General features: G+C 41.5%; 1 protein-coding gene across 1 annotated transcript in view; it reads left to right on the top strand.

Moving 5' to 3' along the window:
* The window catches only part of slc49a4 (solute carrier family 49 member 4), a 54,535-nt gene that overhangs the window by 24,266 nt on the left and 10,962 nt on the right, over positions 1-19,307 (top strand). Inside the window, exons 6-8 of the mRNA XM_062431825.1 lie at positions 3,057-3,124; positions 10,929-11,056; positions 18,110-18,292. Coding sequence (XP_062287809.1) covers positions 3,057-3,124; positions 10,929-11,056; positions 18,110-18,292 — 379 coding nt within the window. The remainder of the gene's footprint in view (positions 1-3,056; positions 3,125-10,928; positions 11,057-18,109; positions 18,293-19,307) is intronic.

The following is a 19,307-nucleotide window of genomic DNA, read 5'->3' as shown; positions in this document are numbered from 1 at the left end:
CTCGCCTCCCACCCCTGAAGCCAGGTTCCTCCAGCTTCCCTGGGCAGTAAGCAGGGTCGGGTGAAAAAAATCGATTCATATAAGTGTCTCCATTCAGCTCTAGTTGTGCAGGTATCACACTGCTCAGCTTCCCTAGGAAAGTGTATTCTTCCACTGTGTTGGAAAGGAAGATACAGTCGATTGTCAAACATAAGATGCAGGAGGAGCCATGTGGAATTCATCTTGACTGTGGCTTGTTCTAGCTACAGGGTTTTAATATTTTGCCTATCCAAGCTATTTGTACTCTGAGGAAGTGAACAACGTCTTTGACCTTGTCCCTCTGAGGATATGGCGTGCATGGGTCATTGCTACAAGTCATGTAACCCTTACATAACAGGGACTTCTTAGTGGCTGACGGAGTCCACAAGAGTTATACCCATTTGACAAATCTATATTTGATTTTTCATGTAAAGAAATAGAGTTGGCCCCTTCAAGTCTGAGGCCACGGTTCCTCTGAGCTGGAAGGGAATTGCTGCCCCAAGTGAAGGAATTCAAGTATCGGTATTGTCCACAAGTGAGGATAAAATGGAGTGTGGAGTTGACAGGCAGGGTGGGGTGGCGTCAGTAGTAATGAAAGCATTGTACTGGACCATTGTGGTCAAGAGGTGGGCTGAGCCTGAAGGCATGCTGCGACCCAGCCCCGGATGAGCGCCAGAAAATGGATGAATGGATTTTTATTGTAAAGTATCTCTTGAACAAGTTGACGACCAGATAGTGCGGGTACGTTACTTTTTGCAGATGATTTAGTTTTGTTTGTGGCACCTTCAAGTCTAAGGGCATGGTACCCTGCTTGGTGGATTTCCCCCTTTTGGATTACGTTGAAAGTCTTCACCACTCCCCAGTTTGAGTGCTTCCCAGCAAGCATGTAGCAACCATTACAATAACTGCTTCATTTGCATATTGACTTCAACCTGGAGACCCAATGGTTTCTGCTTGAAAAATATATAAAAACAGCCGAATTGGGCAGTTTGTCTATTTCTTTGACAGAAGCACGTCTCGGTGGTTTTTCATTGCCATCCTTGTTTCAGTTTTATGTTTGAGATTATGTATTCTCCAATGCAGTCGGTCTGTTTTTCTTGTAGTTACACAATTTTACTGCTTGCTCTCCAGTGTGATAGGAAGGAAGGTAGGAAGTACAAGTCGGGGTCAGACAAGGACAAGAGCCTTTCAAACAGAGGAGGATGATGAAAGTTTAAGTGGACAGACTGAGGCTAAGGTGTGGTATTCTTGAGTTGGATCTCATGTGGTATTGGAATAGTACACAGCCTTGTAAAAGCAATGCACTCCTGTTGCTTAATGCCTGCTGTGTGAGCTCTGTGTGCTGGAAATGTGCGAGACCTGCACAGGAGGATTGAGCATGGAGCTTAGCATCACCATAATGAGTAAGACTCAGGAAACTGGTGCCTTACTGTGCTCATCAGTCATACGTAATTGCTCCCTTAGTGGAAAGTAGCCATTTAGAATTCAGAGAAGTAGAGGACTGATCCAATGTGTCCCACTTCTTTAGGTTGATTACTGTTTTATTTTTTTTTTGTATTCCCTTAAAAAAATCTCTTATGTAGTTCTGGAGCACTGTATAACTTCATCAGAATGCATGTTCTGCCTTCAGATACAGTTGAACACTTCCTTGCTATTTAAGATTGTTTGGTGGATTTTCTGGGATTACATGAAGTGAATTGGTGTAGGAATACCATGTCAAACTAAACCTAAGGATAAGGTCTTTTGATTATTGGCTTAAAAATGGCTTATAAGGAGAGCTGGAGAGAGAGAATTAAGGAAAACAAACACATTAACGTGTCAAGAGCCTGGATTCCTGGCTCTCCTTACCCTAACAGCAGCTTATTGACACAATCGCAATATAGCAGACATGATTAAGCTTCAAATCTGGCCTCTTTTTAGGGTTCCAAGGCACTAAGAATACTGCAGTCAATTAACTCTCCACCCGCACATGAAACATAGTCATTTGTATCTCAGAATTGAAATGGCTTGGCACGCAATTTGTGTTTTTAGCTTCTTAAAATTGGTGTGCAAACGGATGTGACATTATATGCCTTAGAAACCTTTTGGATTGGTGCTGCGCTGTCTACATAGATAATAAACAGCAGTTATAGGTGGCACAGGGTTGTGGGTGTTTAGAATATTTGATTGTGAATCAAATATTTTTGATGTCTCTACAACAGCAGAAGCACATATATTCGTCATTTGCCAGTGGGTTGCCGTTCGCCTCACCGTGCTGCCCCAGATCACGCGAATAAGAGATGGGTGCCTTTCCAATGAGTTTTTAGCCTGGCACAGAAGGCTGGCCTGCACAGGACAGGAGGAGGAGTGTCACTTAGATCAAATATAATGAAATTTGAGCATTCATCACTTTCTAAGCCAAAATAAGTTTTACATTTAATAATCTTGATAGTCTACTTTTCTTCATTATAGAATTTCTTGACAGGTCAGTGCAGAGTATGATTAAGCAAAAAGCACCACATCCTACTTTAGATTCTGCTCCCTTTCTGTCCCATCTTCCATCTGGTTGGATTTGGTTGAATGTGAGTTATTGCCTCTAGGAGATTGAAGGGAACCAAACACCTTATTTGGCACTCGGAGACGTTCTTTGCCTGGGTGCCACGCACTGATTGGTTTTGTGTGTGTGTGTGTGTGTACAGGCGCGTGCACATGTGCTACACTTCACGTCACTGATTCTGCTGCTGTCCCCTGCCCAAAATGTCCTTTCTTCTGACTTTAAGGCCATGAGTATGCGTTAGCCTACATCAACGTAAATAAGAAAGGACAGCAGTCTTGCGGCTGCACACACACAAACACACAAACGCACATAACAGTTTTTTTCCCCTTCAACAGCAATGCTGCCTTGCAATTTACCAGACAGTGACTGACAGACATTGGCAGACCTAAGATGCTTACTGCCTGCTCTCTGTCTAGCTCTGTGCTCGCAGTCACGGACTGCATGTTGAACACCGAATAACTTTCTCTCTTCTTTTCTCTTCTCTCTCATCTCTAACTCACAGGTGGATGCAGGATGGATTGGTTTCTGGTCAACGGTCGGTGGATGTGTGTTCGGAGTGGCAATGGCCAGGTAAGCTTTACCTTTTTTTTTTTTCTTTCTTTAAATGTGACTGTCTCATCCTGTGACCACTGATGTGTCTTTAAGGTCAACTTTAAGAACGTAAAGGTAATACGAATGCAGTGCTGTCCGTGCCTAATTCTAGTCCTCTGAATTGCTGCCCTGCTCTCTGATTTCCTGAGCGTTTAACTGAAAAAGGAAATGGCAATTCAGTCTGATTATCTGACTAATGCCTCTCAGCTCAGTGAAAACTTGATGGAGCCGGTGAGGCATCAAATTAGAAAATAAGCATTTACTGTAACCCCTCATTTACATTTGCAGACCTTCTTTGCAGCTGAATCTGGCATTTTCCACATGTAATCCTCGAAGCAGTGTTGTCTCCAACATAGTCAGACAAGTGACCTCAGTCAGCTTAGGAAAAGCAGTGAAAAGTGTTCATGTCATTTCACTTTACTGCTTCAGCTCCAGAACATTAAAAACATACTTTGCAGGTAGAACTATTATTTGTTAAAGCAACTATAAAGAACTCCAAAAGTATTGTTTAATGTACATTACTGTGCAGTGTCAGTATTTCAGGTATACTATTTCTTTCGTTTAAATTGTGCAATTTTTTTTTTTTTCAGTTTAAAATCTGTGCAACATTTCTGACAACACCAATATTCCTCTTTGCATGAGCTTTTTCATTTCCAATTGTAATTTATTTACTATAATTTATTATTACTTATTATTTATTCTTCTTTATTCTTTTATTGATGCTCTTTCTGTTTTTGCTATCTACTTGCTGCTGTAACAGTGGAGTTTCCCTATCGTGGGGCTAATGAAGGATTATCTTGTCTTTTTTTATCTGATCTATAATCTCTAATATTTTCATGTAAATCTGGAAATAATCAAAGTTCGAGGATTCGGAAACATGTAAAAACACAAGAAGGTTATGAGAAATATTTAAGATTTTGCTCTATATATATATTCTAGGCCAGCAATCAAATTTAAGCATATTTGTGGCATTGGCCAACTTAACTCCAAAAAGGTTAGATGTCCTTGAATTGTATCCCTTCCATTGAAGCATACATTCAGATGACACTCAAGTGGATTGGATCTACTCATCAGAGGCTCATTCAAGTAACTTGCAGCCAGTGTTCACCTGTTATTAATATGGCTATATTCAAGTTTCCAGTAGATCATTGTTTACTAAGTACTATTGTGATAGGAGAAATCCTGGCTAGACTGAAGGTTGAGTGAAGGCTTTGAGTGAAAAGTTGAATCTTTGAAAGATGATGATCTTATATGTATTTGGTATGTTGCCCTTTTGCTTTAATGACAACACGGACTCCACAAGTTTGTGCAAAACCCATTTATTCATGATCTTACAATGTTCCAAAGATCTTCTTGTGATGTCACACAACATGATCGGCTTTCTCTGTCTTCAGGTGCCCCCTTACATGTTCAGTGGGGTTGAGGTCAGGTGCCTGTGGACGAAAGTCTGTGACAGTCAGGACTCCTTGGTCTTCTTTGTCTTTAAATAGTTCTTGCAAAGTTTTGAGGTCGGGATCATTATCCTGTTGCAGTATGAATCCTTTTCCACAAAGATGCAAACCAGAGGGTACAACATGTCTCTGAAGAATGGAGTGTTACTTCTTCTTGGTCAGGGTGTATTCAGAGTCTATTCGGTGCAGGTGTCCAACTCGAGAGCCGGCAAAACAGCCCCAGACTTGAATATTCCCACTGCCATGTTTCACTGTCAGTTTGATACACTGCAGGATCATTCTCTCTGCTGTTCATCTTCTTACATACACCCTTCTGTTACTGCTATAAATCTCAAACTAGGATTCATCACTAAATAGGACATCCACTGTGAAATGCTGGTATTTCTTAGCCTACCCCAAGCGTTTGGCCTTGTTTCCCCTCTTGAGAAGTGGTTTAGAAACTCCTACTTATTTTCCGAGTCCACAACAGCACAGCCTTCTTTTGAAAGTACTATTGCTGATTAGAGTCTTGTGTTCTTTTTTCAGCAAATTCTCTATCTGTGATGAAGTTGCTTTTCTATCTCTCCAGAAACTAAGCTTGATGTATTGATCTTCTGATGGTTTGATAACTTTGCTGCCTGATTGTGCTTTGGATACTACTGATCCAGTTTCTGTTAAGAGTTTTAGATTACAATGCACTGCCCCCTTAGAAACCTTTAGTCTACCCATGATTTGACGTTGAGAAAGCTGCTCTTTGCTTAGAATAACAATTTGACTGCTGACACTTTCACGTAGGTTTAATGCCATGTTTCGCAATGCTACTTTGTAATCAATGATCTCCTGAAAAACTTGAGGTTCTGCCATATTAATAACAAAAAAACACTGGCTGCAAGTTGAGGTTCTTGAACGAGCCTCTGATGAGTAGATCAAATCCACTTGTGTGACATCTGAACACTTCAATGGAAGGTATACAACTCAATGAATCTGACCTTTTTGACAAAATTGCTGAAATGTGCAACTTGAATACTAGCAGGAACTTGGTTGACACCCTGTTGACAATCTATTGCAGAAGAAATACAATTCTAACATTACATAATACAGAAAATGTCCTTTAACCTGTAAAGTGCAAAATAATCAATTTGTGTTCTGTTCAATAGCCTTGGCTGGGCCTCTGGAACCTGACAAACAAGATTAGAAACTAATAGCTTTGAATTTTCCTCTTGGTGGAACAGCTCTGGTCACTTGGTAGTCAAACAATCTGCACTTCAGTCTATCCCCCTGATGCTCGGCGAGCCGTATTGTTTATGACATTATTAATAACTAATAAATCTTATTTAAATAACGATGGAGGGTTGACTTGAGGTAAAGGAGGAAGTCTCTCCCCTTGCTCCCCTTATCTCATCTACTTTCTTTTAATATATGATCTCAATGCAGTGACACCGTGATAGAGTGAGGGGAATGCTAATGTAACCGTCACTTCACCTCCATTGATGGATAGGGAGCCACACCGTGAAGACAAAGTGTGGAGTCTGCAAAAGCAAGGGATTCATTCTCAGCTCTGACGGATATATGTTTATCGCAGGCGGAGGCCCAATCAGCACTTCCAGGCAGGCCCAGTGTTTTCTTAAGGTTGTAATCAGGGAAATGAGCCCATAACTCCCACTGTTAATCAATGAAGCTGTTTGCAGCACGAGATGAAAGTGTATGTAAACAGAGCTGTTGAATTATTGGTGTTGATTACATAGACTCTGAGTCACTGGAGGGATTGATTAGTCTCTCTTTGTTGCAACAGTTGATAGTTAAATAAAATTCAGTTTTGCCGACTGGTCGCACATCATTTGCTCTATTTGCAATTATTGTTATTTGCCAATGTGGTTTGCGTGGACATTGCTGGGGTTCTTTTGCCCCAAAAATAACCGGGCCCACTGTCCAGTCGACAAGAATGGTAGAAAGTCATTTATTTATTGCATCCACTGCATTTGCCAAAGTACACAGAGGTGACATTTATTGGATAGAGCCTTAATGTGTCATTAAAGGGGATTCAAATGCTAACAATGTGGGCTTTATAAGCTTGATGAGCTGTTGGCTGTCAGAAGTCAACATTTGGCTCTTATTCATGAAACTACACAGTCTGGGGTAATTTCCTATAGTTGGTAAAGATTATGTTAACTTTCTCAGTCACTCTTAGAGAAGTAATTTGCGAACAACAGGGCCAGGACTTACATTAGGTCTGCAGCTGGTATTTTGATGGCTTTGCTCTTATTTGCCAACATAAACTGGAAGAAAACAGTAAACCAAACATATACACTATGAATGTTACCTTAGTGAGATTCAATGAGCGAGTCATCTTGGAGTAATTAAGAGAGTTGATTCAGAAAGTGTTCAGAAAGCCCCTTTTTAACATTACTAGCCTATATAATTATTTTAAAAAATGATCAATGATAAATGAGCGATTTGTGGCAGCTGTTCTTGGAACATGAACCACAAGAAGCAGACACACTTATCAATTATCTTCATGCATCGAGATTACTTCTGTTGTGATGTGAGCTACAATACTTCAATTTTTGTCTTTCTTTTCCCTTTAAACTAAATTCTGCCACTTTCCTTCTCTTTTATCTATCCACTGCTACAATATGGCATCAATAGAAACATTCCCTAGAAATCTTGTAATGTCTCATCCACTAGCAGCTCTTAAGGCTGGATATACTTTCCTATGTACTTTGCGCATTACTGGAGGATTCCACTTGAGGGCACAACACAAAGCTATCATGGAACTTCCGGATGTACATGATGTAAAATCCGCCAAAAAAAACGTGGAGAAGACGAAGCACGATGTCAAAAATAAACATGGTAACACTCAAGGAGTTTACTACTGTGTTTATTCAAGCATATTTGTCATTGGGCAGCAGCAATGACGCATCGTAAAGGTGTGGGTAATTGTGGACTACAAAACTTTCCACCATTGTTGTTGCCGCTGATGTGCCTGCTGACCCCTGACCCTGTGATTGTCCCTACAATTCATGTGTGTATTGCATCATGCGGAAGCTTCACATTCGTTTTTGAGGACGTGCACAATCAGCGCTCCAAATGGACACAGGATGCTTGAGGCAGCCATCATGCATTTGCGAACGTGTAGAAAAAGCAATTATATCTCTGGCCTAAGATGTTAATGTTGAGATGTGACTTATTACACGCCTCTAGCTGTCCCTCTCCATCTAGCCAGCACAGTCTGCCACAGGGAGCTCGAAGATAGCCCCTTTCAAATGCTTTTTGTGCTGCAGGTGTCTGCGTTGCACATTATCAGTGGCAATACTCCTGCAGAAAAACTAAATTTCTTGGGGGAATTACCACTTGCCAAAAAAACACTGGCTGCCTGCAAACATCTCATTGCTTGTGTCTTGCCGGTGGATAGCTGAATGGCGCCGAGCTCGATGCAGCGGGTTCAATTAGTGGTGGATGCTCCGAGGTGCAGCACCCATCATGGAAACATTTGACAAACAATCTGGCAGCTGTTTAATTGCGTGGCCCAAACAGAAACTGATTGGATGACAGTGGCATACTGCACACTTTTTTTTTTTTTTCACCGCGTGAGGAGGTTGGGTAGAATAACTAACAAGCGTCCCTCATTATCTTCCTATTACAAACCCCGGGCAAAGAGGAGGGAGAGGGAGAGGCGGGGGTGAGGGAGGAGGAGGTGGCAGAAAACAGGGACCTGGTTATTCCTTCTTCACATCACAAAGGTCTGAGCCTGACAATACTCCAGGTTAATGAGATGAGATGGAGAAAACACAAATGAGTATCAGCTACTGCCTGATTTGTTTCACCGGCAAACAGGGACAATCTGCGACTGCATACTGGTCATCATATTATACCGTCTACATCTATTTAGTTTATTTACTGCAGGTCCCTCACTAAAAACCTAGACAGGCCTAAATAATAATGTCATACTCATGATGATATTTCATCATTCCCTGCAGGCACTGGGGGAGCAGAAAATGGTATCAGATTCTATGTGACTTAAATGATGCTATCTTTATGCCCAATAAATCCTGTTAGAGGAGTGTAAAAGATAGGCTTTTAATTCTGACATTACCTCATGAGATGACACGACCCTCTTTACTCACTGAGTGTAACAGAGCTCTGAATTACATTATTGGAGACGCACAAACCTTAACAGCAAAGTGTCAACGAATGCCATGAAAAGACCAAAACCAACAATGAATTTCTTGTAATTCTTTGTATTACCCTGTCTGTCTGCAGCAGTCAACCACAAGTTTTCTGCTAAGTGGGTAAATCTGGATGCTGTAGCTCAGACAGACGGAAATGCATTTTTTGGTGGGATTTCACTATATTGTATTGCCAAAAAGTATGTGGACACATGATTTGATCTGAAGTCGTGTTTCTACGTTTGTGCCCCTTTGGTTCCAATTAAGAACAATTGTACAAAAGCAACAGCGTGCAAGGATATTTTAGACAGTATTCTTTCAACTTTGTGGCAACAATGTGGCAAAGGAAACCAAATAAATGGTTTTCTCACTCCATTGTGGAAGAGTTTGATTGGCCTGCAGAGAGTCCCTACCATCCAACATCTTTTGAGATGATGCCAGACCTTATTACCCGACAACAGTGTAATGCTCTTGTGGCTGAAAAGGAGCAAATCTCCGCAGCCAGGTGCCAACAACTGCCTGAAAGCCTGAAACCAGAAGAGTGAAGACTGTTGTGGCAGCTGGTGAATGCACATGGGTTTGAAATCATCAATCAACAGTCACATACGGCTGTAATCTTCTTTTGTCCCCATACATTGTTCATGTGTCTACATACTTTTGAGTATATAGTGTATGTTCAAATGTGTATTAATACGGTTGCTGCACTTTTGGGCCAATTGTTGCATTTTTGTCTGTAAGAAATAGTGTTACCTGCTTTATACATTAAAAGTGCAACAAGTTCTAATGATATATTTATATTGCTGTTGATTGTCAGTGGTTTTCCCACATCAATACTCCACTCAATTGCATTAGTTTAATTCCAACCGTGTCACACCTGACTTATCTTGCCAATCAGTGACCAGGCTCTTTATCAGTGGACTCAGCGACCATCGGAGGTTGAGTGTGGGAAATAAGCTACTTATGGCTTTTCTGCCTAGAGTATCAGATTGGAATTGATACAGAGTGAGCAGGCTTTGATCCTCTCAGCAAAGAAATGAGGGTTAGCGCTGGGTGGCAGGCTAAGGATTTCCTCCATTTCTGGCAACCAGGGGATGGTTGAAGGGTTGTGGATGAGAGCCAGTCAGTGGCAGATGGGTGATACAGATTTGAGGGGTATAGCTGTGTGCAGAGAAATCTGACTTTTCTTGTGTAGCTGAAAAGCGCTCAGCCCTCTGATTAGACTGCCTTTTCCAATGCTACCAGCCCATTCTTATAACAGTATTACAATAGTTTTAGATCTATTTAACATAAGAAACTGACAAAACTCATCATGCTATGGCCCATAGCCTGCTCAGGAATACTTTAACAGTAATCTGGAGTCCAAAGGTAGAAATGGAGGATGTAACTGGAGCATGGAGGTAATGTGTTGAGGTTGTGAATGACAGCTTTTGAAATCCCAGCAGACATCTAAAAAACGCCACCCCGGAACATTCTGAGCTGAGATGTTCTCATTATCTGTCCAAAGGATGATTTCCCTCATCGCCTGGCCCTCAGCATACTGACAGAATTTCACAACCTAGCTGAACTAATCAGCCATTTCTTTTTATAATTCTCACATAAAGTTCATTGTCAAGTCAGCCCTCTTTTTTTCAAGCATCTTGTCTTTGAGCAACAAAAACAAAAGTCATTAATGTTTGTCTTTTGCTACGGGCATCTGTAGCTTCATGTAATCTTTTTACAAGCATACCCAGGGGAGAGGAGAGGAGAGAAGTTAATGAACTATGAGGGTTTTAGAAAAGGGCTACAAAGAGAAACCGCAGTGCTGAAGAGGGCTCGGGAATGGCCCGATGGCTTGTCTTCCACAATATATTACAATGCGCATCTCGAGTCTGCCTGACTAGCGGGTGAGACAAATTGAATCAACTCTGGAAGTAGTGTCTGCTCGTGTAATGACATGCACAACTGACGCACTCAGAAAAGAAGTGGGAGAAGGAAATGATCTTAGCTTTTCTCTAAAACAATGCATGTCACGAGTAATAGATTATGACACGCAGAGGAAGCAGATGTGGAGAAATCGTGTAGCTGCTTGTTGCGTTTATGAAGGATGCCTCTCACTCACTTAAGAGCTCTTCTCTGCTTTTTGTCCTGGTGTTGTTTGTCGGATCAGTATATTGAATATATTGTGCTTTACCCCCCACCCTCTCCCAGGTTTGCAGACTCCATCCGGGGGATGCTGAAGCTGATCCTGGTGCTGATGCTGGCAGGTGCCTCGCTGGCCTCTACCTGGTTTACACTCACCTGTCTGAGCAGAGTCACTCACCTCCCCTCCACTGCAGGTGGGTCCACACGAACATCACAGTCAATGTGACACTGACACAACTCTGATACAACCCAGAGCTGTTCAGTGCACTTACTCAGATATATTTTCTAAATGTATGACAATCCACATAAACACAGTATGGCTTTGATAAGTACCAAAGCACAGATGTGTTTTCTATGTATTACAGTACTGCGTACAATACAGTCTGTTTGTATTTGTACAGCCCATTGGATTGGAAATGTAGGAACAGTGTAGGAATTGTTGCTCTTTTGTACATGGTTGCCCAGTTTTAGGGGATCAAAAATTCAAATTAAATAAAGTCAGCATATTTAAATCTACCCTGAATTTTTCATCTAAATAAACACAGTTCACATTTTATAATTATCATCAAAATGCAATTGTGTCTCACACATCTTTGAGGTCTCACAAATGAGTTCATTGGGGTTTCTTCCATGACACATTTGGAAACCCAAATTTTTAAATGTTTATTCTCCATTTTGAGACATGCAAGATAATAAACAAAACTGGGACCTGCTCATCAAAAGTCCATTAGTGGTCAAAAGCTCTACTAAAGCACCTTTTTATAAGTTGTTGAAAACTCTTTGCAGTCAAATGTGAAGTCATCAGCAGACACTTTTTATCTTCCCTGGAGACAGCTTCACTTCCTGCTTGTTTCGGGCCATTTTGCCATCAGTCTGGTCCTTTAGAAACAAAACACGTGCACCGCTAGATTGAGGTCACCTCGTGCTCTCAAGAACATTCCAGTGTTTGGCCCTGCGTTGTCTTAAAGTATCAAAGTAACGGTATGGAAGTAAATACCCTTAAAGCTGAAAGTCACCTCTTTAATAATGTAGTTACTCTTTCAAGTGTTGGAGTACTGAGCCAAAACTATTTTAAAAAGTCTCTTTTTCTAAATACTTGCATATTCTGTACATATTCAGCAGGACTGATCCATCAATAGATTAGATACATTAGTGGACCTATGTGCATTTTTCTAAGCCAAACCAATAAGCATACCAGTGTGTTGTTCAAAGCCACTGATTCTAGCCATCGTCATCCATCATCATTCCCCAGGCCCTGGCACTGCTCTCTCTCTGTTATCCCCGACACTGGCAGTGTGCAGCAGCCGGGCTCCAACCTTGTTCATCCACCTGGCATCTCATACGAGAGGGTGGTGTGATGCTGCAGCTACATCTGCCAAAACCCCTCATTAAACCACTGTGGGATGGTCAATAGTACACACACAGATCAGTGTAATCTGCTGTAGGGTTCTGCAAGCGAGTGAGCATATTCAGTTTACAAAGGAATTTGAAATCATTTGTACTGAGGTTGTAAGTGGGGTCTGTTGGCAGGATTTAGACTGGAAGCAGCCCTGCGTTAAAACTTTGAGGACTGTGTTTGTACTGTAGTTGTAACAGATGCATGCGTTTAAGGCTTATCAAACACCAAAACGCAGGACTACAGTTTGTACTGACAGGTCAGCAGTAGACATACAGGGTCCCATCTTGAAACCAGCGCACAGCGGATGGCGGGCATGACGCATGTGTCTTTGTTAGTTTCAGACCGACGCAGTTGTCATTTTCTTGCCCTGCGCCCACGTTGTCTAAATAGCAAATGTACTTGCACCAGTCTGTGCGCCCATGGGTGTGTTGATCTCAAAATCAGGTGTGGTCAGGCGCATTGGTAGCACGTTGCTATTTTAAGGCAAAGGAAAGCAATTGCGCCACTGACCAAAAAAAAAAACAGGTCTGAAGTCACTGGCGCATTGGGTGCACAATGAGCGTACACTCTGCATGCATGCACACATTGCACAGTGACCTGACAGGAGGAGACCTCGAAAATATGCAGCATGAAGCGAGGTGTTTTTGTGGAAAATGGATCTCAGAACCACGTCTGCTTCTGAAGGAAAGCCACTCCGCTGCCACTTAGTTATTTCATCAACAAGAAAAGCATCTGAACATCTGTGGTTAAAACATCTGTACTAATCTGTTAATGAATATGGGTGATTCTTACAGATTCTGTTATCCACAGCTGTTTATACTGTAGGACTGATGTGTTGATAAATCAGCAGCCTCTGAGATGCTGCACAGAGCGCAGTGCCACTACGCAAACAACTGAACGACACGTCGGGTTTAACAGCTCATCAGACAACTCATGTTTTATTTCTTGAAACACATTGCTTGGCAAATGCAAGTCACAGCGCTCCTGGCTTTTAAAGGGAATGACACTGATTGATTTACAGCGTGTGACGCCCAAAACACACCTATGATTAACGAGGGGACTTAAGTCCAACCCATGTCCAAATCTAAAGAGACAATCATTTATAAAGATAATCACACGTTGTCTACCTCCTTGGGTTTTCCCCGATAGCTGATTCCAATCTGCACAGAAGGGTAGAAAACCTGTTGAGTCAGTCATACTGCTGTTTAGCCAAGTTTCTGTCAGGAGAAAAACAGAACAGGTCCTCGTCTCCGGATGAACACTCAGTCTCAGTCGGCTCGGATTGATTTTGTTATCAAGTGAGCGAACGTTGACCGGAAAGAACAATGGAATGGCTGTCCTGGTCATGTTTAGGTTTTAGCTTCACTAACAGACTGGACCTGCTTCCGTGCACACCACTTCCTCTTGCCTCTGAGCTGTTGTAGTCTCCTACAACAGTCCACTGCTTGTGTATGGGGGGTTAAGGAGCTGCTGTCTGCTGATCGGCGCTCTAATGCTGCGTTCCATTTACTTCGGAAGTTGGAAGTCCGAGCTGGGAATGATGTCACACCCGAGTTTGAAGTGTTCCAGTTCAAGAAATCAGAAAATTTGTTCTAGCCAGCATTCAAATAGCGTTGCTACATGTCCAAAGATAGAAGCTGGTTAGTGCTGTGGGAATGATTGGTTTAATGAGACAGAAATAGGCAAAACTGCTAATAAACAGGATATTTCTACAACTTTCATACTGTTGATGTGCAAGGCACTCGTCTTTGATTTTGAGGTTGGGTCGGGTGAGGTTCTTTAGACCTTCTAAGTTGGAAACCCGACTAAAGGGGGCGTTCCATGTGAATTTTCTGACTGGGAACTCTGAAATTCCAACTTGTGAGTACAAATGGAATGCACCATACGCTCTGGAAGAAGTGAAGTTGATGATAATGTACAGAAGTTTCATTGGGCTGTACCTTCTTGTCCTAGTTGCACTGGTCATGTCACATTAATAGCAGAGTCCCTTACATTTTTTATACCATAAGCCAGAGAAGCTGCTGCACCGCTGCACACCACCATGAATATATTTGCATATTCATAGATTCTGTAATTATAAATGAGGGAGGAGTAGATGTCATGTTATGGATTTTAAAGTGCTAATTATACTTCTTTTTTTTTCCGTACGCATATCGTACATACATTACTGTTCTAAGCAGAGTATCTTTATAGATCTTATTACATGTCTGGAGAGGTTTTTTAAGTGTTTTATATATCAACGCTTCATTAGAGCTGAAGAAAGACAAGAAGGGGAGAAAGCTGCCTGCGGTGGCTGCATGAGTGGTGACTGGGTTCGCCGTCACAGGCAGGCTGTTAGGCGAGGGGCCTTCAGAGGCACTGTGATTAAAGGGACGGGCAGGCTAATCGGGGGCTCATTTGGACCAATCTGCTGTGATAAGGAAGATGGAGGGTGTCGTGATGCTCCAGAGGTGATGGCTTAATCTCTCCACACATCCACTCTAATACACATTCACACTTTTTACATTAGGACTCAGTCAAAGGACTGTAGCAGAGACTAGATCCTGAGCTGGCCAAGCATACTGAACCCCTTCACACACACACACACACACACACGCACGCACGCACGCACGCACGCGCGCACGCGCGCGCACGCACGCGCACGCACACACACAGTTGACTATAACACATGTGTGTAGAAGCAACACAACTATATTACACCACACTCTGCAAAAAAGTGACCTCCACAAGGTTCACGTAGAGAAATAAATTGAGCCGGAAAATCACATCTTGATTTGAAAATTAAGAAATGCACTATTCAGAATTAAACTTTTAAAAAAATGGAACCAAGAGGTGCATTCAAATTAAACCAGCAGCAGCCAGCAGAGACATGAACATTTTTTAAAGAATCATTTATTTGATTTTTAAGATTCTGTAGAATCCATGAAATGAGTTGCTTCTTAATGTCAAGTGTGTGAGTTGACCAAAAAAAAGCGACGTATTAGGAAAAAAATGTAATCTCAAACCGAATTATCAACAGAATATTGAAAACATATTGTACTGTGAAGGTGATACTGAGTGTTCTGATGACTTCTTGTTTACTTTTTTTATACTTACACTATACTATACTATACTATACTATACTATACTATACTTTATACTTATTTATTTTGTTCCTTATATTATTCAGACATGACAGGCCATTTAGGGAAAGAGACCGTGTGACACTACTTAAGTAATGACCATTGTGAGCCTCCATTTTTCTCAGTGACTCCACTGGCGCACCACTGCTGTCAATTCCATCAGCGTTATTAAAGAGAGAATTCTGCTTGTTTTATAAAGCCTTGAATAACAGGACGATAAGTAGCCACTCTTTAATTCCTATTTGCTTACATGCTGTGTGTATGTAAAGCGTTTCCCTGGATATTGATTTCTTCAACAGAATAAGAGGTGAAAATATAGAGAGGCCAGGCTGGTCTGATTATTACAGTTGTAAGACGAATTTTTGAACCTCTTTTGTAGTGGCACCGCAAGGGGAAACTATCGACGGATCTGACAGCAGCAGATCAATCTCCTCAACAAAATGGCTTTTCACAGTGTTCCTGAGTTTATTAACTGTTTAATAATTTCTTATGCAAAACGCAGGAAATAAGGATGGGCGATATAACATTTATAAGAGTGACATTAGAAGGCTAAAGAAGCCATTTCTCTCTTTTGGCATGTTTTACTTTGTGCTGCTGAACTTCATCTGATGCATTCAGACTTGTGCTGTGTTAAAAGTAATGTAAAATGTTACTACATCTGACTTGAAAATGTCGTATGGTAGATAGGGGTGTCACGATCTCGATTGTAAACCGAGTAATCGATCGAAATGACCTCACGATTTCGACCTTCGAAATCAACGGCGGAATCGAGGATGTATCCACGCCCCCAAAGTCATGTCCCACAGTCGAGTCAAGAGGGAAAAAAACACGTGTTGAAATGTTAGGACAGTTAACACACTTGATTGTTCAGGGATGTTTATGGACATTAGGCTGTTTTAATTTAGTTTTTGTTTTATTGTGAACTTGAATATCATCTAATATGAAGAGTGCACACTGCAGTTACTAAAGGGTCACTACATGATTCTTGTGTTTACAGTAAGTTTCCAATTGACTGCTGAAACAAGTAATTGTTCCATTATATTGCTCATAAATTATTTAATTTTGAAAGTAAGGCCTTAGTGTGGTACATTGCAAACAACTGATTCTATCTCGGAGATTATATCATTCAGGACTAGTCTAAAAATGGCATATGCATCTGTGCCAAAAGGATTTAAAAAAGAAGGGATTGAAAATCGAATTGAATCGTGACATTAAAATCGAATTGAGGATTTGGAGAATCGTGACACCTCTAATGGTAGACATGCACATCTGGAACAAAAAAACAGGTGCTGGACCAAAGAACTAAATCTGTAAAGGCAGAATAAAGTCTTCACACTGTAGCTCCCAATGCAGGTATAATTTAATAGGATATCAAGAGTGACGTTTCTAGCCTGTTGCTCTTCTTCAGACTAAAACACGAATGTATAGTCGCCATCTTTAATAGATTGAGGCCCAGGTCACCTGATGTGTCGATCTCATTCTATATTTACAGGTGTACATATAAGTGTAAAGAAGAAAAAAGACGTAGGTAGGTAGGTACTATGTCTCACCTAGTAGATTGCTGTTGTAACGTTTATGTAAAAGTGCCCAAAGTGCTTAATTAGACATGAGACTGACATGTTAAATGGCCGTCAGATTAACATAAATGAGTGAAAGAGGAGAGAGGGACTGTGTTCTGTGATCACATAGTTCTTGATTTCTATCCTATTTAGCCAATTTTAGTTCTTGTTCTCATATATAAGCAGAGTTTTATTGTGGAAATTGTCTGAAAACACTAAACACAAAGATGAAATAATACACAAAACATTGCTGGGTTGAAGATTAAACAATTATTATTGTACAATAACAACCAGCATACACACAGAGTGGCATCAGCTGATTTCAACAAGGACAGAACAAACCCAACCTATGATAGTCTCTGAGGGAACAAAGAAAGAAACAGAAACTTTATTGTCAAAAATATACAGCATAAATAACTCGTTTCATTTTGGTTTAAAATGCTTATGGCAGTATGACTGAAGGAGTTCCGGTGAGTGTTTTAACATTTTTTAACATTTTTTTAAACATGTTTAGCCTCTTGGTAAATTACAAAAGGTCTTCATGGGAAAAAAACATGTTTCTATCTTTCTATCTTAACTTAAAGTCAAGTGTCATATTGACACTAATATAGAAAAAGGCTCTACCAGCTCTGAGGATGCACACGTCCTCTACCAGCTTATCACCTGCAGCCTCAAACTGATCCTTCCTGATGCGGGCTCATGAAATAGGAATGTGATATATATACACAAAGGAAATAAGCCAGAAACACACATTTTAAAAGACAAACTTTAGAAATGCTACTAATCATGTGATGCTGCAGGTGAAGAGGATGTTGGACTCGGAGGAGATGTGACATGTTGTTTTTGTTCTAAAATGGCCATTTTCCACCCACGCACTGACACTATTTTGGTTTTGTTTGTAGTAAATTGCTACCTTAAGGGGTGGCATTCACAATGAAATGTTTCAGGACGAGGGTTCGTCATAAATCTCTGCGCCGCGAAGAACAAATGATACAGTAGAAAGCCGCGGAAGGCGGCATAAATCACTAGCGCTGTTCCATAAACTTGTCTAACTTGCTGCAGTTATAAAGAGCTGCTCAGATGGGATTTGATACGCCATTACATCAAAGTTTCCAATTAAAATCTAACTTGTTGTTGTTCCACTCTTTTTTTTCTGCCCTTTCACAGCCATCCTGTACACTTCCTGCATCCTGGTGGGCATTTTTATCAACAGCAGCGTGCCGATATTCTTTGAGCTCTTCATCGAGACTGTGTACCCGGTCCCTGAAGGCATCACTTGCGGGGTGGTCACCTTCCTGGGCAACCTGGTCACCGGCCTGCTCCTCTTCTTCCTCACATTCTACTCTACAGGTAAGACAGAGTGCATGTATGCTAATAAGGAGACAATCCCTGAGGCTGTAGTACTGTTTCAGAATATAAATGCCTTTATTCATTCATTTGTAAAGCGATTTGGCATATTTAGGACCATTTAAAGGGTGATCCATCCAGTCATGAGGCTAACTTGCATAGTTCCCTTATATTTCATATTATTGGCCATGAAAAAGTTTGAACCCACTGAAGTTTTTGCTCAGTTCAGAGGCCGCCCGCCCCCCTGCAGCTTTCTCCACTGGCCCCATTGTTTTCAAAATCCATTCCGAGCCCCCGAAGATGCCGCTGACAAAAGGTGAGGGGCAGGAAAATTGGTTCCGACGCAACCGACACATTCAGCACAAAGAAAGGAAAAAACTTCCCATTGTAATTTAGCAGATTTATCTCGGGAGTCGGCAGCCTAGCAGAGTTTGATATAATAATTTGGGCCCACAGCAGAGAGGACAGCGTGTCATCTGCTTCTTCCTCCGCTTCTGCCGTTTTCACAGGAGAAAGCGAAATCATAAGTAAACCGAGCTCAGTCATCCATGTAAGAGCCTGTGTGTGTGTGTGTGTGTGTGTGTGTGTGTGTGTGTGTGTGTGTGTGTGTGTGTGTGTGTGTGTGTGTGTGTGTGTGTGTGTGTGTGTGTGTGTGTGTGTGTGTGTGTGTGTGTGTGTGTGTGTGTGTGTGTGTGTTTTGCTTCATGACTCCAGCTCCACTGTGATCTTTGCCCACCTGTCTACAATTTGCAGTTTGGCCACATTGCAGCACCAATCAGCGGATGACGAATCCATCTCTGACAAACACTCCTTCTACTGTGTTTGTTTGAATAAATAAGAGATATATTTTCAGGCCCTCATAAATATTCATAATGTCCAGCCTCCTCCTCTGCCAAGTCTTTCCAATCACTACTAGGCGAGTGGCAGCTGCTGCCTGACAACTGTATTTTTTTGATCCTGCCTTCTGGGTTGTCTTGCCAGCGCAGGTGAATGTGATTCTCGTTTGACCCGAACAGCA

The sequence above is a fragment of the Scomber scombrus genome, chromosome 13 (genome assembly GCF_963691925.1).
Source record: "Scomber scombrus chromosome 13, fScoSco1.1, whole genome shotgun sequence".
Lineage (NCBI taxonomy): Eukaryota > Metazoa > Chordata > Actinopteri > Scombriformes > Scombridae > Scomber > Scomber scombrus.
The sequence above is the reverse complement of the archived record's forward strand: the minus strand, read 5'-3'. Positions and strand labels throughout refer to the sequence as shown.